The 23922-nt window shown below is 40.7% G+C and overlaps 2 protein-coding genes across 3 annotated transcripts in view; one reads left to right on the forward strand and one right to left on the reverse strand.

Annotated features, from left to right (window-relative positions):
• Pdhx (pyruvate dehydrogenase complex component X) overlaps positions 1 to 4575 on the reverse strand; it is a 54436-nt gene extending 49861 nt beyond the window's left edge. Inside the window, exon 1 of the mRNA XM_034495104.2 lies at positions 4368 to 4575. Coding sequence (XP_034350995.1) covers positions 4368 to 4527 — 160 coding nt within the window. The 5' untranslated portion in view covers positions 4528 to 4575. The remainder of the gene's footprint in view (positions 1 to 4367) is intronic.
• Positions 4576 to 4752: 177 nt separating this feature from the next.
• Positions 4753 to 23922, forward strand: Apip (APAF1 interacting protein). 2 transcript variants are annotated; one of them, XM_034495105.2, is made up of 7 exons: positions 4753 to 4921; positions 14072 to 14172; positions 17988 to 18036; positions 19706 to 19823; positions 20271 to 20406; positions 23036 to 23203; positions 23747 to 23922. In XM_034495105.2, the coding sequence occupies exons 1-7, from the start codon at positions 4868 to 4870 to the stop codon at positions 23844 to 23846; spliced, it is 726 nt and encodes a 241-aa protein (XP_034350996.1). In that variant the 5' UTR covers positions 4753 to 4867; the 3' UTR covers positions 23847 to 23922. The 2 variants fall into 2 exon arrangements, with proteins under 2 accessions (XP_034350996.1, XP_034350997.1); XM_034495106.2 differs by lacking the exon at positions 17988 to 18036 and having other exon boundaries at positions 4757 to 4921.

Consider the following 23922-nt stretch of genomic DNA (forward strand, 5'->3'; position numbering starts at 1 on the left):
GCTGTATCATTCTGTAACTAACACATGTTGCTTCTAGAGTCCCTGCTGTGCCTTCAGCCTGAAGAACTGCCACTTCTTCCTCTATATACCGCCAGGGCCAGTCCTGGCATTGGGGGTGGGGGTGGGGGAGGGGAGTCTTCTTTCTTCTCCTCCTTAGTTCTTCTTGAGGCAGCCAAGGGGAAAGAACGTTGGCAGGGGGTAAGACTTGGTCTTACAAGATATTTAGGGTTGCTGTGTATCAAAAGTTTACTTATTTATACTAGAAAAGTTTACTTACTATGCTACTGTAGCTGACCTGCCATCCATCTGTGACCCTGTGGCCAGAAACTGCAGTCTCTGGCACCCAGCACCCCAGCCCAAAACCAGCAAAGGATTAAGTAAATAGCCGTGTACTATCCTAAAAACTTCTTGTTAAAAGACTGAAGGCTTAGGTGATTAACACCTGTAGCCTAACAGCAGAGGATTAGGCAATGTGGCCTTTGTTCTAACTCAGCAGGAACTGCTGAGCTCTAATTTATGCCTGCTAGTCTGAGGTCACAGGAAGAAAAAGACACTTAGAGAAGTAGTTATAGCACTTATTACTAAGTTGTTAAAAGTTTCCTATGAAAGCTATCTAAGGGGAAAAGGAAAATCAGAAAGATCCTAAGTGTGTGGGGTGGGGGTGGGGGGGAGAAGCAAAACTTCTATCTGGGAAAAACTCTATTCTAACTCTATTCTACCTTCTATTATAACTCTATTCTATATCTAATTAACTCTCATCTCTTTGTCCTCAGTACTTATACATCTTACAGAGTACATGGTCACATGTTACAAAGTTCATCACAAGTTCAAACCAAAATTCACATCATAAATTGAAATAGAAGTTTACAACAGAGAATGTTTAAATGCATATCCATTAGGAGTAATTATCTAGCTAAACATCCATCACCTGTCACAGCTCCACAGGTTCACTGAAGGTTTAAAACTATAACTAAGAAATTAGTGAAGTTTTGTATAGATAAACCCAGGCAATATTTTATCTTCTGTCCTAGCACCTATTATAAATCATGAGTTCCCTTTTAGTGACCTTTGGTTAATTGTTTTACAGCTTCTTGGAATGTGCTCTGAGCTGGAGAAAGTCTGGTTACTATCTAAGGGTAATTAACTGATGACACTCAGGAGACTGGCAGAGTTCTCATTGCAGTTTTGACTATCAGAAAGAGACCTAATAGCAGTCCCGTTATAAAAGAGCTTAATAATCACTGATATAATTTTAGGAATTCTTATAGGATCATCATTAAGACTTAAGAAGAAGTCATATATTTGTCTATATATCATCGCTACAAGACAGTACATCTTCGTGGATCTGCAGAGATCTGCTCCAAAGAGGTGTGCTATTGCTTAATGATTGTTGCATATGTTTAAATAATAATAATAGAAAAAGCATATTAATAGCAGGAATCTTTCCTAAAATAATTCCCTCACAGCCTTGCTGAATGAGGGCTCACTTGTCACAGTTTATATAATAATCCAAGGCAAGCCATTTCAGGATAATCACTTGCTAATTATTAGTTTGTCCCATTATGGCTCCTGACAATATACTCCTTGCTTCATCATGAACTTAATTCCTAGGGCTCACTGCACATACCACTGTAATCCTGTCTTTATTGTTAATCTCTCCCAAGTAGTCTATGAATACTGTAAAAAAAAAAAAAGTCAAACAAATTCAGGATTGCATGTACAGAACTAAATATGACTGTATAACTGAATGGGCCGTGTGACAGAATTCTGAGAATGTGTTCTACTCAGGAGATCACACTTTATAAGTAGGCTGTCACATGCCCACTGCCTGATAGAGACATTTGTTCCTTTACGAAATCAGGCAAGAGACAAGTAACACTGCTTTCTCAATAAACATTTCAGTTGAAAAACTGAAAGAAGGGATTTGTTTAGCATAAATACACAGAGCATTGATCAGAGCACTTAACAACTGCAAAGCTTCAGTTGTCTGAACCTTTGTAGTTTTATACAAATAAACAGCAATAATACCAAGGTTTTAGATCATTAGAAGTCAATAAAAAATTCTAAGAAGCGTTAAGCACACAGCCCACACCATAGCTCACAAAGGCAGCCAACAAATTCCCTTTAGGAAAAACAAAACAAGAGTACTTTCAAATTTACAGATTTTAAAATCCAACATAAGTATATGAAAGAGAAATGCACCTAATTCATACAGTCTCTTGATTACCCAAAAAGCAGCTTAGTTTTATTAAAGTATAATTTCTACTCACCTCATGGAGAAACTCCTTATTATATATGAAGATGGAAAAAAAAAAAAAAAAAACAACCCTGTAAGTTCATGTTTTCTAAAATAGTTAACGTGTATTCAGGTAGCTTAACAAAAGCCTATTGGTAAGAGATGGAGAAAAACTTGGGCTCCACATGTCGAATAATGCCCCTACTGGAGGTCTCTGTCAGAATGTCCAAAACCTACAAATATGTTGTATCACAGAACAAGAGAGAATAAAGATGAATGTGGATTAAGGTTGTTATGAACTGATCTTGAGATGGGGAAAAATCCATTATCCTGGTGGGACCAGCATTAAGAACAAGACTTCATCCTCCTGATGGAAGGAAGGTAAGAGAAAGTGGCAGGAGATACAAATGTGATCAATACTAGACTCGATGTTACTGAGCTGGAGGTTAGACAGGAACTAAGAGCCCATAATCCGAGAAGCTTTAGATGGAAATAAAAACAAAAACAAACAAAATGAAAACAAACAAAACAAAACAAGGAAACAGATTTGTCTACTAGAACCTCCAAAGAAGACAAGCCTGGCTAGACACCTTGACTTTAGCCTAGTGAGATTCATTTTATACGTCTGACCCCAAGAGCTCTAAGACGATGAATTTGTATTCTAAGTGGATAGTGGGTAGCGATGATAAAACTGCTCGGTTTGCCTGGGGATTCAGTACCATCTTCTTTACAGATGATGTTTAGAGACAAGGTGTTCAAGGTGTATATCCAGACGTAGAGGATAAGTAGTAGGTAAAATGCCAAGATTTAGCAGATGAAAACTACCCATGTGAATTTCTAAAAGCAGAAGCAACTGACTCTAAGAAAAAATCTTGGAAACTACCCATTTTTTGTGTCTAAGCATACATGCTCTTTTCTTTTTGTACAGAGTTTAGGGCATTTAAACTCTCAAAAAGATTTCACAAGCAAGGATAGGATCCTTCACAGGTAATTTTCCCAATTCTAAGCTTTCACATTCCATGTTTTGAGGCAGGGAGTCTCAAAAGTGTGGTCCATCAAACTCACAAGGGTGTGAGGTGCAGATTCCTGAGTCAGAGTTTCTGCTAAGTGTAGGAAAGTTCAGTTTTAACAAATGAGGATGTGGGCGGGGCAGAGAAAATATTATATACTATATTGTTAAAGATAATGTCCAGGAAGTATTTATTAAACATTACTCCAAAAATGACTTAGGTAAATTGTCCCTATTACTCTTTAGAAACCTCAGCACACCCATTTTACTGATTCTTTTTTTGTTTTGTTTTTTGGCCTCAGACAGCTCAGAAAGTGTGCGCTAGGCCTACAGTACCAGATGGTGGTAAGAAAGATTACTTAAATGTCTAATGGTTTATAAAACTGTCTTCTCTGTCCCCATCCTAACCCCAGCCCATATTCTTACACGTAAGGAAGAATAATGCCAGGTCTACCATTTTATATACTGTATGTTAAATAATGGGAGAACAGTGAGTATATCTCGGAGTCCAATACCATTGCTTAAGAGCAATTTTATGTAAAAGGCTGGATGGATCTCAGGCTACATGTTTTACTTGAAATATTCTAGCCATGTCTATGATTCTGTATTTTATAAATTAAGTCTTGTATGTTGCACAGGCGCCATTAAGTGCAATAAGATTTAAGGTTTCCCTTAAATAAGGACAGGTCCTTTGAATGAATAATGATAGATAATAGTGGCTTTGAATGTATGGGCAGCTTTGTTACGTTAGAGATGAATGGTAAAATTAAAGGAATTTGACATGTGATTGATAAGGGTCTAAAATAAGGGGTTTTAAAACAGACCTTCCCTAGGTGACATCGAAATTACTCAAATTCTAAAGCAAGGTCACAGAGAAGCCGCGTAGCCCTGGAGGCAGGCCAAGGACAGGGCCAAGCTCTCCCAAGTATTAAGACTGTCCTTTGCCTCAAGCTATAAGCTAAGTCAGCAGGCCCCTTTCTGGAAAAGGTTGGAAAGAACAAGGAGATTCTGCACTTATCCCCACAAACACGGGTCTCCCCCCGACCCCCCGATCAAGAAAGCCCCTGACCCAGGCCCATTGCTCAGCTAAAGAGAGAAGTTAAACGAGCGCAAGCCACTCACCCTGCAGCAGCTGCGTACCGTGAAACCACCTCCAACTTGCTCCGCGGCCGACAGGCCACGCAGTAGCACCCTGAGCTAGTCCCAGGCTTCGATGGCTGCCAAAGCCCAGAAGGTAACGTAGCAGCGGCAGGTTACAGCGAAGCCTCCAGGAGGCCGCCATCTTCCCGGCCTTCTCTGGGAAAGCTCGCAACTCGACTAGATCGGCAGTCTTAAGGCCCGCCCAGGCCCCGCCTTGCATGGGCTGACCCCGCCCACAGTACACGCTCTGCACCTTAGGACTGGAGGACTTGTCCTTCTAGCACCGCCTCCAACCTTCACGGTCACGCCCACCGGTCGGCCTGCGTCGCCGCAGATTCTCCCAATGGGCGAGGCCCTCTCAGACTCTACCTCTCGCTCTTGCTCCGCCCCCCAGGCTGCCAGCTCTGCCTCCTAATAGCGTTCTCGTGGGCCGCTTAGACTTCGAAAGAGCGCGGGGCCGATAACCGAGTGGTGTTAGAATCATGTCTGGCTGTCAAGCAAAAGGAGACTGTTGTTCGCGGCCATGTGGCGCGCAGGTAAGGAAAGCAGTCTACAGCACACGAGGTGGGATCACGGTCCGCGGGGTGGGGCTTCAGCCTGGAGCTCTAAGGCGGCTGATCCCTAACCCAATCCGGGCCAGAGGTCCCTATGCTAGTGGGCCTGGCTGCCCGACCGGAATTGTCAGGCACTGCAAAGACAGCACTCTTTTGGGCAGTTGGCCTTGCCTTGCCTATCATGGAAATGATTGTTCTTTAAGGAAAATAGGCCCTCGGGGAGCATGGGTTTTTCTTTCAGTTAAACACGACGCAGTCTTATGGAATGCCTTCTAGTGCTAAGAAAATGGTGAACTAGAGAACTACAAGAATAAACAGTTTCCATACTAACTGGTAAGCGCTGCAGAAGACTCAGGGAAAATCCACAAAATTATCTCCGTTTACTGGCCTTTCTTCTAGCTGAAGGTCTCAAAAATAAAACACAGGAAGTTTTTAGTGCAGAGCATCTGTGAACCATTATTGTCTTTGAATAAGTGGTGGCTTTTCCCAAATTCATAAAGAAAATCTTGAAATTAGGGAAGACTGTGTGGGAGATTTTGCATATAGGATACAGGTCCCGGGTGGCCATCCCTATATATGCAGAATGAGGAAAGTAAATGCAATGTATCACAATTAAGATGCATTGATAGTAGAAATGTTTGTCACCCCTTATTAGTAAAACTTGGTGAAGGTCATCCTAGAAATAAAGATTTATTTTTCATAATAAGTTTTGTGCCAGATCAGCAAAATAACCTGTGATCTAAGAGGTGTGATTGAATTTACCAAGACAGAAAATAGCCACACAAAAAAGAAGCTGAAGGTGTCTTTCAAATGCAGAAGGAGAAGTAGGTAGTTTCAGATAGTGATTTGTCGAAAACGTGAATACCTAGCATTTTAGATTGGCCCATATTTTGAGGAAACCCAAAAGAAAACTCTACCATATACCTTGACTGGAGATCCCATTACATGTCTCTAGCCTTTTCTTGCTGTGTGGAGGTATGGACTCATTTTCAAATTATGCTTTTATGAGAGAAACTCAGAAAGTCATATTCTGTGTGAAATCTCTTGATTTAAAAATATTGGCTTGAGTTCTAAGTATTGTACAGATCAAATAAATGACTTTCTGTAAGCCTGATTTGGTCTATGTCTCCAGGAGTTACTATTGCTGTGGTGAAACACCGTGACCAAAGCAATTTGGGGAGGAAAGGGTTTATGTTGCTTCCATCTCTGCTTCACTGCTCATCATAGAAAGAAGTCAGGGCAGGAGTGCAGGCAGACCAGGAGCCTGGAGGCAGGAGCTGATGCAGATGCATGGAGGGGTGCTGTTTACAGGCTTGCTCAGTCTGCTTTCTTATGGAACTCAGGACCACCAGTCCAGGGGTGGCACCACTCACAGTGGGCTGAGTCATTCCTCAGCAATCACTAAGAAGCTCCTCTATAGGCATGCCTTCAGCCCGTCTTATGGAGACATTTTCTCAACTGAAGTTCACGCCTCTCAGGTGATCATAACTTGTGTCCAGTTGGCATAAAACTAGGCAACGTGGACACCTTACTACTTCTTTTTCTTTGTTAACTTTTATGTATCCTTTAAGACTTAGCGATGTGTAACCTGCTTGGAAGACTTCTCCAACAGTGAATAAAACAACCCAGCACAGTCCACAAGACATCAGTTTGGACCATTTGATATTAGCCTTTTCTTAATATGAGAAATACGATCTTAGTGCATCCAGTGTTTATTAAGCAAAGCACTGTAGTAGGTAGGTATAACTAACCAAGAACATGTCTACTTAGAAAACCATGCCTTGGGGAGAAAACCCAGGAAGGCTTGCTTGCTTGCTTGCTTTTTATTTTTTTTAATTTTGCCTTATCTATCATGGTGTCCTATATATATATAATGACTGAAGTTCGATTTGATTTGGTCTGACTCAGATTGCCCTATGTGTTAAAGATTGTTAACATGTTATTAACAACATACAGAACACAGCAGGGATTCTGAACAGAGGTAAGTTTCAGAAGACACAGCAGGATTCCCCCTCTTGCAGGTTTCTGAGAAACACAGAGAGAAGGCCCATGTAGTTAAAGAGTAGTGGGTGTTTTAGTCAGTTTGCCTCTGATTCCCTGGACTGAGGAAAGGGAAAACATTTGTCCCTTTATGACTACAGAATCACAGCATCTTGCTTGCCAGTTCACTGTAGCAGTGAGGATGACAGAGTCACTGCAGGGTGTCTGCTAGCAACTAGGAACTGGAGGAAGAAGCAGCTTCAATGTCTCCCTCTTTCCATCTACAGTAGAATTTAAAAGTAAAGGGTATATAACCGTATTGCCTGGGTTCAGACCCTGGCCCTGCTGTCAGTTACCTGGCAGTCTTAGACAAGTTAATATTTGGTTTACTAGGGCTGCTATAAGGACAGTCGTCTGCACAGCTCTAACAGCAGTGCCTGACCTACTGACCTACAACAAGCACTTGGCGGTTCCTGTTGTAGATAGATCATCTTTACTGGCACCTTGGTTCTTCCTCTTGTTTAGGCAGTCACCCCCTCTTCTCCTAATCTCAGTGTCTGTTTCCTAGCGGAAGAGAACCTACTTGTTAGGCCATAGCTCTCCTATGTCTTCCATCTCTTCTTGTCCTCTAAGTCTGCCTCATAGCATATGCTATCATTTGGATATGAATGTCCCCAAAGGCCTATATGATAAAAGCTTATCTTCCAGTTTTGCACCATTTGAAAGTAGAAAGCACCTGTACAAGATGGGGATCCTTATGTCATTGGGCATGTGACCCCAAAAGGCAGGGAGCACCTTATGTGTCTTTTATCTTTTGCTTCTCGGCCATTAGGTGAGCCGTTTGTGCCATTATCTATCCTTTACTATTCACACCCTGCACCCCACCAAAGGCTTCAAAGTAGTAGATACAGCTGGTCGTGGCCTGGAACCTAGAAGACTGTGAGCCAAAGTAGACCTTATCTTATGCTAATTATCTCAGGTATTTTGTTACAGTGTCTGAAAAATGACTACTACTGCGTGCAATAGGAAATTGTTTTTACTGGACAATTTTTTTCATTTGTTTCCTTATCTAGGACTCACTGCCATAGCAACATTACTAAAAGAGTCTTTAGGATTTTATGCCTGCAAATTTCATTTACTTCTAAATGCAGCAAGTGAAACCCACTTTGGACCAGCTTCCAAATACAATTCTTGAAAGCATTTGTTACTTAGGGAGGCAGTGAGACGGCTCAGCAGGGAGAAGTGTTTACTGCCAAGCTTGACAACCTGTGTTCTGTCCTCAGGACCCACATGATTAAGACAGAACCAACTCCTACAAGTTGTCCTCTGACCACCCACACAGGTGTCATGCCCACATACATACGCGCACACACATGCACAAATAACTAAATAACAAATTTTTAACATGTTACTTAAAGTAATTAAGGCTCACTTAATTTACAGACACTCTTGGCCTAATAAAACCCTCAGGCAGAACACTGCCTTGTGCTTCTGCCAAGGAACTGAGTGCTGTTCGGAAATATTCTACAACTATGCTCATTCACCTCGTTTCATCCTGATTAGTTCACCTCAGAAGGGATGGAAATTTTCAAAGTTAAAACTATATCCTGCTTCTCTACCTTCACCCACAGAACCTAATTTGTAAACAGTTCCGTTTCCTGAATTGTCCTATCCACCTACACAGCACATTGTCGCCACCCTTCATGAGTTCGAGCACCCTTCCCAATCTACAGCTTCTACTTCTGTGATGCCACAACCATCTTCTGTTATACACTATCATCCCATAACTGTGAAGTTCTTTACTAGATCAAGCTCCTCAGAGTGGATCATATCATTCTGACATTTTTTTCTTCAGGACCTAACAAAACTGATGGTTTGTTGAATGAAATATATGATAAATGCCAGAAGACAAGTGCAAAGAGCAAATGCTGTCACATAGAATTGGACAGAGAGTGGCCACATCTTGCTGGAATAAAAGCTGACCAGCAGGATTTGAGAGAATTGCAACAGCTGGAAGTCCAGCACCAGCAACGACAGTGTAAACAAAACTGTCTTCTTGCCGGGAAAAAAGACATAACTTAGTTACCTATGATACACAGCAAACCATCCCAAAATTTAGCAGCTGAGAACAACACTGACTGTGTTCCATACGTGCTGAGGATTAGGAATCTAGGAGCAGCTGAGCTGAGTTCTGGCTCAGGGTCTCATGAGGCAGCACTCAGGCTGTTGCCAGAGCAATTGTCACCTAAAGGATGAACTGCACAAGGAAAGTCTCATCCACATGACTTCTCAGGCCATGGTGGCCTTCTGCATGAGCTGGTTCAGAAAAGAACAAATGATCTCAGAAAGAGAGAGAGAGAGAGAGAGAGAGAGAGAGAGAGAGAGAGAGAGAGAGAGAGAGAGATTGATTGATGGATTTCCAAGATCCAACATTGAATCTGCATACCTTATGGCCTCATCTGAGATAAGTGGTACAGGAGCCACTTCTGCTGGAGTCTGTTGGCACATGGTACAACCCCAGCACCATCAGGATGCAGAGATTCCCCGAAAACTATCTTGTAGTTGATTCCATACAGAGTTTGACTAGAACTGAGGAATTTATATAAACCAATAGTGAAAAAAATACTCGAAAAGTAAGTTAGGACATAAAGGGACATCATAGATGAAGGAAGTGGTATTTGGACATTTGTTGGTTTGAGGATCCAAGCCCAATGTTCAAAGTACTATGTTAGTTTACTGCTCATGGTAGAATGGAGGAGAAAGTAAGGACATCAAACTGGGATAGCATACCGTCTACCTCCAAATGTCAGTCCTAGTGAACTGGAAATTATTGGAAATACAAAGAGAGAACAATGAAAATTAATTGCATGGAAGTTAAAAGATTACCGTTTATACTGACATTATTTTCATTACCATTTTTTATGTTTAAAATCAATGTTTTAATGAAGACAGTGATGGTAGATAGTTAAAATAGAATTAGTGTCATTACTTGGCAACCACAGGTCATTCCCTAAAATTAATAAAATTACCCATGGGCCTGTGAGCTGAGTCAGTAGGCAAAACCATTGCTGCATAAGCCTGTTGGTCTGAGTTCATTCTTTGGAGCCCACTAGAAGGGGAATGAGAAAACTGACTCCACAAAGTGGTCCTTTGACCTCCCCATGTGTACTGTCACCCCTGGTAATAAAAGAAAGAAAACTGGGATTGAGATTCAGAAGTCTAGGAATCGCTGATCCATATAAGAAAACCGACCTCCACAAAGTATCCCTGACCTGTCAATAGGGACAAAGCTGAGAGCATGCTCTGCTTTGAAGTCCTGTCAGTGTTTGAGTGATGGAAAGAAGCCTCCTAGGGTGATGAAAACCCGAAGGCGCTTTTGAGAGAAGCTGCCATTGCACAGAAACCAGAAATGCACAGAACGGGGTGAAACCTCAGGTAAAAGCAAATCGAAGTTGTGCATGCAGACCTCCCTTCCTGGATCTGGTCCCAGGAAAAGTGGTGAAAGGCTGAGGCAAGCAAACACCTTGATGGACTGACTGTCTTAGGGTTGTCGGCAGGCCAGTTCACAGCTTGCACGGTGTGGAATAGTCACAGCACTGGAAAGTTGTGTATACTGCAGACTCTATTTAGTATTACCCTTTGGATTTTGTCCAATTTGGCTTTATTTGAAAATTCAGAGTTCCTAATTATTCATGCCCAAGTGTGTTGAATTCTGTTTTGAAAAAATTCTAACACATCTTTACTGCTTTCCATATTAACGGCTACATTAAATACTTCAACACTTTGTCTTTTGGGGAAAGTATTGAGGATCAAGCGTGGACTCTTGCTTATGCTAATAAACATATGATTTACCACATCAACCCTCACCTGAAAGTTTATGTTTGTGACAGAGTCCTCGCAGAGGAAAGCCCAGGTCCAGATACGTGCTGGTGTTTTAAGGTGAAAGAAAAGGAAGAGATGGAAATAAATGGAGCCACTTTTAGGCATAAATGCACATTTCTGTGACACAAAGGTGAAATGTCTTCAAAGTGGAATGAAAGCTATCCACTTTCGTGTCCTGTAGTATATTCTGAATGTCACTGAGTCTGTTTCTACCATTCTGTAGCTTCTCTTCTATTCACTGTGGTGAGTCATTAGCTTCATGTCATATGGGTGTTATGCTCACTGAGAGCCAGTTCTCACAACAGCTGAAAGGTACCATCGGCATCCAGGGTGCAGTGTGCAGTAAGCCTTCCCCAGTTCTGAAGATAACATGTTCATGTTCACACTCCTAGGCTGCACAGGTTAAATGACTGCCTGAAAATCAGCAGATGTGTGGCTGCCAGGCCTCCATTACTTCCCTGTAATGGTATCTTGCTGATCTGAATGGCTGAGGGGACAATAGCAGAAAACTGGCTAATTGCTCTAATACCTCAATACTGGGGAAAGAGAAAGGGAAAGGGGGGTCTATAATAATAGACCATTTTCTGTAATGTTTGCAATTTGTTGCGCAAATTTGGTCTTAATGATTGGAACACTGCAGGAGTCTTCCCATTAGCTGTATTTAATATGTAATTAAAATATCATTTATGTTCCCCAAAAAAGGAAATAGCAAATTATATGGGGCATAGAAATTTTTGGCTAGATTCCTTGAGAAAAATTAAGAAATTTATTTTATTATTAACTTTAAGTGATTAATTTGTGTTCAAGAACTTTAACTCTTTAAAGTGGAAGGAAGTTAGTATTGTGCCACATGGTTTTCTTTGGAGTACTTTTACTGTAGACACTTTTAAATTTTATTTTTAAATATCTATGTACATTTGCAGCTTTGTGTGATATATGCATGAGCGTAGGTGCCCAAGGACTCCCCAGCAAAGATTTTGGGTCCTCTGGGCTGGAGTAACATTGATTGTGAACTGTTTGACTTGGGTGCTAGGAACTGAAACTCCAGGCTTCTACAAAAAACAGTACAGACCTTAACCTCTGAACCATCCCTCCAGCCCCAACTTTTATTTTATATTCTCTCTCTCCCCGCCGCCCCCCCGTGTGTGTGTGTGTGTGTGTGTGTGTGTGTGTGTGTGTGTGTATTGGTAGGTATGTGCACCTGCAGGTGCCTAAGAAGACCAGAGGCTTCCGTACACCCTGACACCCTGGAGGTGGAGCTATAGATAGTATCGAACCACTTGATGTGAGTGCTGGGAACTGAACTCTAGTTCTCCCAAGAACAGTGCATGCTCCTAACTACTGAGCCATCTCTTGAGCTTTGTGCTGTGTGTTTTATCTTCATTTCATCTCATTTGATTCTTCAAAGTGTTCTTACTTAATGGTTGAGTAAAAGTGAGGCTCGATGTCTTAGTTAAGGTTTCTGTTGCTGTGATAGAGCACTGAGCAAAAGTACCATGGGGAGGAAAGGGTTAATTTCTGTTATGACTTGTAGTCCATCATCCAGAGAAGTCAGGGCAGGAGTACAAGGCAAGAACCCAGAGGCAGGCTCTGAAGCAGAGACTATGGAGGAGTGCTGCTTACTGCTTTTCTCCTTGTGGCTTATATAACCCAGAACCGCCAGCCCAGAGCCACCATCGCCCAAAGTGAGCTGGGCCCACACCAATCATCAATCAAGAAAATGCACCACAGGCTTGACCACAGGCCACAGGTGGAGATAGTTTCTTATTGAGGTTCCCTCTTCCAAGAGGACTCTAGCCTGTGTCAAGTTGATGTAAAAACCCGCCAGCACACTCAGCATCATGTAAACAGTGAATTAAGTATAATGTAGTTTGAACGTCTTTGCTAACTCCTAAACCTGTGTTGATTTTTACACAATGTCTAGCTTTCTCTCATACTCTGAATTTTATATTTTGAAGGCTACTTCATCAAACTATCATTCATACTACTAAACATATATATACACACATGCATATGTGTGTGTGTGTGTACACGTACGTACATACATACATACTCAAACACAGTGAGGGGGAAGAAGAGAGGGGGAGGGAAGGAGGAAGGGAGGGAAGAAGACAGAGAATGAGAGTCAGAGAATCAGAAGTAAATATTGGGAGACACAGTTTTAGCTGAGGATCCAGTCTGTTGAAAAATGATTTTCCTCTGGACTCAAGAATGATTCCCCCTTTACTTAGGGCCGCCATCTGTAGTCAGTTATTTGCTGTGCTTTTCTCCATTGCAAAGGTTTCTTTTTTTGCCTTTTCCTTGAGACTGCAGCCCACTGAGTGTTGAGTTTATATGGGGATTTACTGTGTGGTGGAGTCTGGAGTTTATCTCAGAGTTCTGATGCTTGCCCAGCTATCAGAATGAAGCTCAGAGACCCCAGGAGCCTTTGCAGATGCCTTGAAGTGAATGTCGGCTTTGGAGAACCTGCTCCCAGACTTCCACTCTTACCTCCCTGAGCACTCCTGGGAAGATGCACTTTCCACTTCCTTCCGCAGTCTCTTCTGATGTGTCTGTAAATGTGACTTACCAGGCACTTACGTTCCAGCTAAGGCTGCATATTGCACTGCCAAAACAGAGCTTGTTGGTTCTCTCTTTTTGTTTTCTTTAGTTTAAACTATTTAGAGAAAAGCAGGGGAAAACAAGCAACACCGTTTTCCCAAAGAGGTAGTTACTGATTGGAGTTAGACCTAGAAATAAGCTTGATGTTCTTCCTGGCCTTTATTCACATGGTCCATTAAAATGCCTTCATAGAAAAAGATTGTGACTGCTTTGGGGTAGAATTTGTTTACTGATTGTTATTTGCTTGATTTTAATGGTCATAGTACGTATTATAATTAAATAAGAAAAGATCTTTAAATCACTTTGGAAAACAACATTTTAAAGATAAAATTGAAACTGCACCAGCACAAACTGTTTTGAACATGTAACAATCCTGAAGTCTCATGTACGGTATTCTAGCAGGGTGTTCTGTGTGAAGCACTTAGCTGTGTAGCCAGAAGTATGTTCTTTTTAGTAGGGTTCCACTGCCTTTCTGTTGACACTGTCATAGACCCCTGGCATTTCCCAGCCTTGTTCTTACAGCCCGTTCCATAGATTTAGACCCCTGTACTGACCAATCCCAGGTTGCCAAATAATTAAGTAAATCCATTTTCTAACTATTGGGGAAATGCCAGCTGGAATACACAACTTAAAAAGAGTCTATTTAAAAATCATTATCTTCTGTTTAAGGACAAGGAACATCCCAGATTCCTGATCCCAGAACTTTGCAAACAGTTTTACCATCTGGGCTGGGTCACCGGCACTGGAGGGGGAATCAGCCTGAAGCATGGGTAAGTTTCTGGCTGATCTCAGCTCTGGGAGTTCTCTGTTTCAGCAGACCACAGGTGGTGTGACCAAACCCAGCTAGTGATCAGGTTAATGTGGTACTGAAGCTGTATACTTTCTAAATGATTGGTGGATGTTTGCATAACCCAGTGGAACCAAGGAGCAGAAGCAACAAGCACAATAAATTCCCAATTATTAACTGGGATAATTTGGTCCTCTCTCTTTGGAACACGAAAGGTAAGTAACAGTCCACCACAGTAGTTGAGGGTTTCAAAAGTTCAGAGAAATATTCAAAAGTCACTTAAATAGAAATTATTAATCATTAAATTCTAATTAAATTCAAAAATCCATGTTTACTGAATTCAAAAACAGGCCATGGGCTGTTTTTGAGCAGAGATATCATGATTAATAGGCCCAGCACAAGCTATCTATACCTTCCAGCCACTGGGTTTAAACTGTTGCTCACTGAATTCAGTGAGTGTCTTGTCGTCAAGCAGATGACAGTAAGCACACGGATTGGCAGTGACTCAAGGTGACACCTCCTTCTACTGGACTTTGTGAAATAAGATTGGTGTTATCTTCCTCAAATTTAGGAGTGCTGTTACTGGAGGCTGGATTTTATTCTGTGTTCTAATTCACCCTTTTTCTTTAGCAAAATTGGATCATTAAAACCTTTATATGTTGAGTGTATATGTACATGATATGTATGTGTATATGTGTACATATATGTATGTATATGTATTCTTCAAGGAATCTGCATTTTATAATAGGAAATGGGTTGTAAAATAAAAACAGAACATCTTAAACAAAAGGAATTTTATTTCTTCCCACAAAATAATGGCTTTGTAATTTCATCTGCTAATTTTAAATTACAGTGTTATTCATGAAATACTAATTCAACAGTGGGAAATAGCAAAAGGTGACATAGGCAACAGCTTTTGCAGTGGTGATATGAGAATTCTCTCAGTACAGATAAAGCGTGTTGCCTGATGGCCTGCATGTCTGGGTGTGCCCCGTGATCCCGTGCTCCCTGCACCATCCACCCCAGTGCTCATGTGTCACTTCAGCTTTGTTCAAATATTCAGACTGTTTCGCCTAAACTTTCAAGTTTTCTTATGCACAATATACCTGAAACGGTCAATAATTTGTCCCTATTTAAGAAGTCAGGTGCCTGTAATTCCTGATGTGTGATTTACTTCTGAGTGCTGCTCTAGTTAACTATTGCTTATTTGCATGTGCAGAAAATGGCTTTGTGTGTGATAGAGCTCCTCCTACCAGACTGAGCTAAAATACTCGCTTCTGCCTTTAAAAAAAAAAAAAAAAAAATAGGCACAGCAAAATTAAACAGCAAGAAATTGTACAGGACTTCGGGAAGAACTTTACTGTTCCACAAACTGATTGTGTGTGGCCAACATAAACCATTTATTGGCACATCTCTTAATATGTAATCGCTTTTATAGCACTACAATCAATTTATAGGAAAATTGCATCATAGGTAGTTTTTTCGTTACTTTTAATAGGCAAGGTGCTCCCCCTAGGGGCCACAAGTGGAAAGAGTCAGAATTTTAAGGCTTTGTCTTCAAGTTTGTGCTTTACAGACTAAAATGGCTATTTTTAATAAGGCGTTGAATGTTATCCCTAATATTTAAATGACTTTATTTGCCCCTATTATTCAGCTTCATGTTTGTGGTGATGGTTTTGTCTTCTGTGTCTGGCTCTTGGTGCAAACAAAGTTGAAAAGACATGTAAATACAGTAGGTAATGTACTAGAATCAAACAGTAAAGTCTTTGGGAATAGAAATACTGTCAGGTTTCAAGGTTTGGCTAATAATACCACTCCAGCTTACATGACTAGTGTATGGGTGTCTGTGTGTGTGTGTGTGTGTGTGTGACAGAGAGAGAGAGAGAGAGAGAGAGAGAGAGAGAGAGAGAACAAGAACGAACGAGCACAGAGATACACATAGGAACTGAAACTGAGCGCAAGCACAGGAGTCATCAAGGTAAGTCCATGACACTCGGCAGCCATTGCCTTTCAGCTTGGTCTGTAATATTTAAATTCAGCATTTCCTGTTTTCATCAATGTGTGCCAGCCACAGTAAACCTGTTGCATGCTGTTAGAATTACATTTGATCAACACATATTATAGCTGAGCTACCTAGATAGAGTATTTCAGTGATCTTTAATGAGCAGAGGGTAAATAAAAACAGACACACCTAGACACAGATGTAGTATGAGCGCTTTGGAACGCTCTTGTTTAGAACGAGAGCAAGGAGAATAGAGAAGTAAACTCTAAAACTAAACAATATGTTATCTCCTAAAGCAAAAGCTGTCATTTTAATTTTTTCTATATTTCTTTTTTTGTGTTAGTATTGACATGTCAAAAATTTACTTTGTCTGAGAATTACTCGGAGTTGATCAAAGTCTAAATTAAATCCCATTTACAAAGACAACAATACACATGGACTTAGCACAGCTAGAATTTCTCTGTGTCCACAAGGCTGGCGAGCTGATGTCTGTGGCTGTGCAGTGTGGTCCCTGCCCTTGCTAGTTGCTGGGGGTGGGGGGACTGCCACACTGTTGCCTCCAGCAGCAGAGATTGGGTGCTTCAGCTGGTTCAGGATTTAATGCGTGCATGAGCTTCCCAGATTCTGCTATCAGGCCTTTATTGTCTAGATTGTAATTTACCAAGGAACTGTCATTTCACCCACATGCCTGTCAGCCCTGAGTCTGTATTGTGTAGCAGCTGCTTTAGCAGTTTCCTGTAGACCATCCGTACCTTCACTAGGGAGCCCGTGACTCCTGCCCATTGCGCACCTCTGCCTTCATGGCAGAAGCTAGAGTCCGGGTGCTCAGGCTCCTCGGCTTCCATTTTTGTGGCAGCTCATTTATATGGTCTAACACTAAAACTGATAAGTGAGCCAGAAGACCAGTCTGTGAGTGGAGAGGATATGGGAGATTTGGAAATGATGTTGCAAGTCAGATTGGACAGCACCATAGAGGACTTTATGGAAAATGGTACATTAAAAAAGGCATTTCACAACCCACCCCCATCTTTCTTGGTATGTGGTGTGTGTGTGTGTGTGTGTGTGTGTGTGTGCAGTTGTGTGTGTCCAAATGCTTTTTGTTTGTTTCAGATATTTGCTCACTGCATTCCCAGACTGGTCTTGAACTCATGATCTTCCTTGCTCAACCTCCTAAGTGCTGTGATTATTGGCTTATGTAATATTTAATGCTCTTTCTGCATTTCTCATTTTTTGTGATTGCTTTACTGTCAGATAATCTCCAAGATTTATATGCTTGTCATAGTTAACTCTTCTGCAGAGTTCCCTGGTATTAATGCTGTAATTTAGCAAACTTTCCAGCAGAGGGCTCTGTACTTCATGACTTCAAGCAATAAATTTAAACCTCATTCTTTGAAATGCAGAAATGTTCTTAATCAGACATATGTTTTGCCTGGATGTTAGAGTTATTATATTTTGCATAGGAGGCTGACATTCTGTTTATTCATGCCAAAAAATGCTAAATTTTGCATATTCAAATTTATCTATCTTTGCTCTAGATAGTCTTCTCCTTGGAAAGAGACACATATATGTGAAAGCAGGAAAGACAAAAGCAAATAACACGAGTTTGCTTTGGCTACCAGTGCCTCATAGTATCTCAGAACTCATTCTGTGCACCCTAGCTCCTTCACTCAACCAAGCAGCCATTTGTGGCTTGGTGTATAAAGAATATTAATGCTTAGACTGCAAGGCTACAGTTTATTTGTGCAAAACCAGAAATGTAGCTAAACAAAAACCAATTTCTATATTTTTGTTACCAGCAATGAAATCTACATTGCTCCCTCAGGCGTGCAAAAGGAGCGCATTCAGGTATGCTAAAGGGTCTTTCGTAAGCCTCTACCTCCCCTTCACTGCTGTTCCCTGAAGCAGAATTGCTTCTAAAGGGTTGTGCTAGTTTTGAATGGTGGTTTGGCTGTGATCATTTAAATAACAATTAACAAACATTCGCTAAGTGACTTGTTAAGTAATTAAATACTTGTTAAGTAATTACAATTTTTTTTGTAAAGTGGAAGGTATGCTCCACATGACCAGTGTGTGTTTTAAAATCTCCTGGACAAGTGGCTTACTGGTTAAGAGCGAGTACTCTTAATCTCTGCTCTTGCAGAAGACCTAGGTTTGGCTCTCAACACCTATACAGTGACTCATAACTACCTGTAACTCTAGTTTCAGGGGATCTAAAGCCACTCTTCTGACCTCTCAGTGGGCCAGGAATGCACAGGGTATGCATATATACATGCAGGCAAACACATAAAAATAAATATTCAAAATCTCATCCAGAAAACTGTAGCAGGCAGCAGTTAGAAGTATGATGTCAGCCGGGCGATGGTGGCGCACGCCTTTAGTCCCAGCACTTGGGAGGCAGAGGCAGGCGGATTTCTGAGTTCGAGGCCAGCCTGGTCTACCAAGTGAGTTCCAGGACAGCCAAGGCTATACAGAGAAACCCTGTCTCGAAAAAAAAAAAAAAAAAAAAAAAAAAAAAAAAAGAAGAAGAAGAAGAAGTATGATGTCATTCCATATTTATCAGATTAGTGAACTTGGCCCACTGATAGGCTCGGGTCACACAAACTAGTTCATATTTTCAGTGGCAAAGCTATTTCAATTTAAAGAGGGGAAATTTTGTTTCATTTTTAAGAAGTGGCATTCCATATCAGTGCTAGAATAATACCCTCCAAATAAAACCCAATACATAAAACATTAATTTAAGGCAAGAAAAAAGAAGAGTTTTTCTCTTAACAAAAGTTTATATTGTAGTCTGTGATGAGCCCTGGCATTTGGAAGTTGCAAATCAGAAATACACGGACATCGCTAAAAAAATGTTGGATTGATACATTCCTGAATACTTGAAGAAAACGTCATTACTGAGTTTCTGAGGAGATATGAAAATTCTGACACCCATCTGCAAATGTTGATTTCTTTATATGCTTTTTCTGAAAAATAGTTGTGAAACAACAGACCTAAGTCCATAAACTAACCACATCATTACTTATCTAATAGTTTCTACATTGGATTTTATCCCTCAAATTCTAAAAGAAGTGATTTTTAACTCTCAAAAGTTTTTGATAATATAAAACTTTATTTTTTAATTTTATTGATTTGCACTTTAGTGTTTTGCCTGCATGTTTATCTGTTCACCCTGTGTGTGTGCAGTTCCCATGTAGGCCAGAAGGGGGCATCTGGTCTGCTGGGACTGGAGTTAGAAGGTTGAAAGCCCAGGATAGGTGCTACGCACCACATCCAGGTCCTCTGAAAGGGCTGTCAGTGCTCTCACCCACTGAGCCATCACTCTGGCCACAGCATAAAACTTAAAAAAAACAATGCTTTACCAGTACTAAAGTTATGGGAAACAGATATGAACATTTAATTTGAATGTTAAGCATATTTGCATATGCATATACAAATACACACAGTAGAGACGTTTTAAGTAGTTTGTTTGTTTTTAAGAAAACCTTCCTTTCTTTTTTCCTCTCTATATAAATAGCCAGAAGACATGTTCGTCTGTGACATCAATGAACAGGACATAAGTGGGCCTCCAGCATCTAAGAAGCTTAAAAAAAGCCAGTGCACTCCTCTCTTCATGAATGCTTATACCATGAGAGGTATGCAGAAAGGAAGTGGTATAAAGAACATTTGCAGAGTCGGCCTCCCTAAATCAAAGTAATTATGACTTCAGTTAACAGCTCTCGAGTATCTATGTGTACAAGAACTTGAAATGTTTCAACCCATCTCACTCTCTCATCAGCCTGTGAAGAAGGTCCAGTGTTATTCCACTCTCCTGCTAGTTAGTTCTTGTCAACTTGACACAAGCTAGAATCATCTGGAAAGTGGAACTTCAGTTGAGGCCAGTCTGTGGGGACATTTTCAATGACTGATGTTGGCTTTGGTCAGCATTTTATCATAGCAATAGAAATTAACTGGGAGACAGTCTTACCCACCACCAGCTCCATAACCAAGCACAAGTACATAGAGTTGCATGGGCATATATGTTGATTTTCTTTTAAAGACATAAGTTCTCTCCACTGAGCATCTGCCCCTTCATCCTGCAGGAGCAGGCGCAGTGATTCATACCCACTCTAAAGCTGCTGTGATGGCTACCCTTCTGTTTCCAGGACAGGAGTTTAAAATTACACATCAAGAGATGATCAAAGGAATAAGGAAGTGTACCTCGGGAGGATATTACAGGTATACTGTTTTATTAAATCATTTGGCATGCATTTTCCCTTCTCTGATAAGTCAGACCATGATCCTTTTATGATTCTAATGAGACGCAGTGGGATCTGTGTTCAGTGATACCCCACTGAGCATTATATGTCCACATGCATTCTCGGTGACAGACGCCTCCTCCCTTCCCCAGCTGTGGAGAATTATTAGCAACACAAACACTAGTGTTTGCTCTATTAATGTGAACAAAAGTCTGGTCTAGAATGTCTGTCAAAACAGGTGGGGCAGCCTCTGTTTTCAGCACCAAGAAAACAAGATCTCACCTCCACTTTATCTTCAGGAAGCTTTAACTGGGACCACCATTAGAATTCATATTGACTTAATGTATTTCTAGAATATGCTCCTGATTGTTTAATAAGAAGAAGAAGAAAGAAAGTGAAAAGAAAACAACTTTCTATTCATTTTAATTAGATAGATGACTGTCTTAGGGTTTCTATTCCAGCACAAACATCATGACCAAGAAGCAAGTTGGGGAGGAGAGGGTTTATTCAGCTTACACTTCCACATTGCTGTTGATCACCAAAGGAAGTCAGGACTGGAACTCAAGCAGGTCAGGAAGCAGGAGCTGATGCAGAGGCCATGGAGGGATGTTACTTACTGGCCTGCTTCCCCTGCCTTGCTCAGCTTGCTTTCTTATAGAACCCAAGACTACCAGCCCAGGGATGGCATCACCCACAAGGGGCCATCTCCCCTTGACCATTAATTGAGAAAATGCCTTACAGCTGGATCTCATGGAGCCATTTTCTCAACTGAGGCTCCTTTCTCTGTGATAACTTCAGCTTGTGTCAAGTTGACACAAAACCAGCCAGTACAATGACTGTATTTCAAAATTTGTGATGTAACTGACATAAAATTGTAGAACAATGGCTTTCTAAATTTAAGTAAATCCACTAGTGTACAGAAATGTAGTCATTATATATAAATCTATACTTGAGTGACTTGAAGAAGCAGGTTCCCAGAACCCAGGTACAAGTTGAGCCATGCTTTTGGTTAGTAGCATTCTTCTGAACTTTCACCCTTCTTAATTTCCTACAGACCCTGGTTCCTCCTCCCCTTTAGAGAAGAGTCCTCCTTGTTACTAAAGACACCATGTGACTTACTGTGACTACAGGGAACAGCTTGGACTTGTTTAAATCAGTGTGCTGGGAAATTCATTTGATTTGATTTGATTTCCTTGGCTGTTTATTGTGTACCTAATGCCATCCTCAGCACTATGAGAATTATGTAGAAAAGGTAAAAGTTAAAGTGGTGGAGTATGGGCTGAGCACTCCCAAGGCCCTGGGTTCAGTCCTCAGCAGCAAAGCCAAGCAAAACAAGTCAGAATTAAGCACTTCCTCTTAGCAGGTGAGGTGAGCACGCATTAATGTAGCTGCTGTCCATTTTGGTGCTATGCCCGCACCTTCTAGAGTGCAAAGGATACTAAGGGTCAGTCAAAGGACTTGTGTGGCTCTGTTTAAAATGTATTTAACTTGTGAGAATCAATGTCCTGTTGGTGAAGTGAGGGATGAGCTTGAATGTTGTTTCTGGTCTCACTGTGCTTTGAAATTATTTTGTGCCTGGAAATATTTCTGACTGTGTGCTGTATGCTATGGGAAAATACAAGTCTGCCACTCTTCTGGGTAGTATCAGGAAAGATGTGAGACCAACAATTCACTCTTTCCACACTATAAACATTGTATAATCACTTCTGTCTGAACTACAATGGAATCATGGGCAAGTCTATACTACTGTGATAATTGTTGCCGAAATTATTAATCACACAACAGCTTCCTAGTCTATGCCTGCCTGAAAGTGGTCATTTCTGATAACACTTTGAGCGTGCTTATTAAGTTTACTCACTGCTTTGGTGAAAAGGCAGCATGAGAGAAATGCATGATTAAACAAACACTTCTCTGAGTTGTCATTGGATACAAGAGACCTCAAGAATAGACTTGGTTTTACTTGTAGCGAAGTTGCTTGGTTGAACCTTTCTATTTTCTGACTTTATCTTGTATATTTACTGAGGAAAAAACTAGAAAGTTCTAATACAGCAGACTTGAGATTATTCTGAAAGGATTATTATAACCATGGTAATTGTTGCTAGAAGGATCTTTCTATCCTGGTGCCACAAACCACACCACTATTGATTGGTTTGCCTGCCAAGACATTTTAGTATCCTGCAGAGATGAAATAAAATGACTTATTTTTATATTGTTGGGAAATATTCCTACTGTTTAACATATAGTTCAATGTCTCTTCCTTTCTACACTTCTGTGTGTGAGGTGTATCATTTCCTATCTCATGTTTAAAATGTTAAGATTATCTTTGCTTCAAGGAAATACTTGTATGATCTTGATTTCTTTGTTAGGTTCTGGTATACTGTACAAGTTTCTGCCATTTAAACTTAGGGCTGCCTGCCAAATTCCAAAGGTATCTTTTGGTATAGATGTTTATTCAAGATATACAGAATTCTTGCAACATCTTGTTTTGAAGTTGGAGAAATTGGAGTGCTATTTAGAGATAAAGAGTATCTGACTGGTTACTAACGGGAAAAATCAAAACTAGAGTATTGATACTTTAATGTGGGAAAATGTCTTGTTCTGTCTTGCAGATACGATGATGTGTTAGTGGTACCCATTATTGAGAATACTCCTGAAGAGAAGGACCTCAAAGAACGGATGGCTCGTGCCATGAATGAGTACCCAGACTCCTGTGCAGTTCTTGTCAGGCGTCATGGGGTGTACGTGTGGGGAGAAACATGGGAGAAAGCAAAAACCATGTAAGACCGAATCTGAGACTATTTGGTTTAAATCACACTCAGAATGTGGAAAGGAACTCAACACGTTTAGGATTTAGAATGAAGTATGAGTCTTTTATGTGTTGTTGGTCAACTGGTTTCAACTTCGATAATCTGTCATTGTTATTTGTGGAGAGCTGATTTTCATTCTATTGAATCACCAAGGAATAGTAATTAGGTCAGCTCTGAATTAGGAAGCCTCTGAGGTTTGCTACAAAGGAAAAGGAGACAGATCCTAAATAATAAATATTTTATTTAGAAAATGTAGTATGTAATATTTGTACTTTATGTACAAAAATGTAGCTTTATGTGAGTAGTATATTTGCTGAGAAATAAATGATGTAGTTGCACAATTCAGTGTGATTGCAGGTTTGAAAATTGTTGGGGTCAAAACGGAAAACCTTTGATATGAGATAAGTAGAAAACCATAGGAAGAGCAGAGCGGTGCTGACATTGGGAGATGTGGTGATCAGGATAGCTCTGTCCTGACACACGTGTGCAGGCCTTTTGCCTTTTCTTCTACAGGTGTGAGTGTTACGACTACCTGTTTGACATTGCTGTGTCCATGAAGAAGATGGGACTGGATCCAACACAGCTCCCAGTTGGAGAAAATGGAATTGTGTAAGCCAAGTGGATGCCCAAGTATCTCCCACAATAAACAAACTCAATTATGCCTGAAATAAAAATCAGCTGCTTTTAAA

Source organism: Arvicanthis niloticus, chromosome 2, assembly GCF_011762505.2.
Source record: "Arvicanthis niloticus isolate mArvNil1 chromosome 2, mArvNil1.pat.X, whole genome shotgun sequence".
NCBI lineage: Eukaryota > Metazoa > Chordata > Mammalia > Rodentia > Muridae > Arvicanthis > Arvicanthis niloticus.

What these genes read in the sequence shown, in the direction of transcription:
- Apip (XM_034495105.2), top strand. Translation starts at nt 4,868, where the DNA reads ATGTCTGGCTGTCAAGCAAAAGGAGACTGTTGTTCGCGGCCATGTGGC. An exon ending in CGCGGCCATGTGGCGCGCAG is followed by an intron (nt 4,922 to 14,071) that starts GTAAGGAAAGCA and finishes CTTCTGTTTAAG; the next exon opens with GACAAGGAACATCCCAGATT. An exon ending in GAATGCTTATACCATGAGAG is followed by an intron (nt 19,824 to 20,270) that starts GTATGCAGAAAG and finishes TTCATCCTGCAG; the next exon opens with GAGCAGGCGCAGTGATTCAT.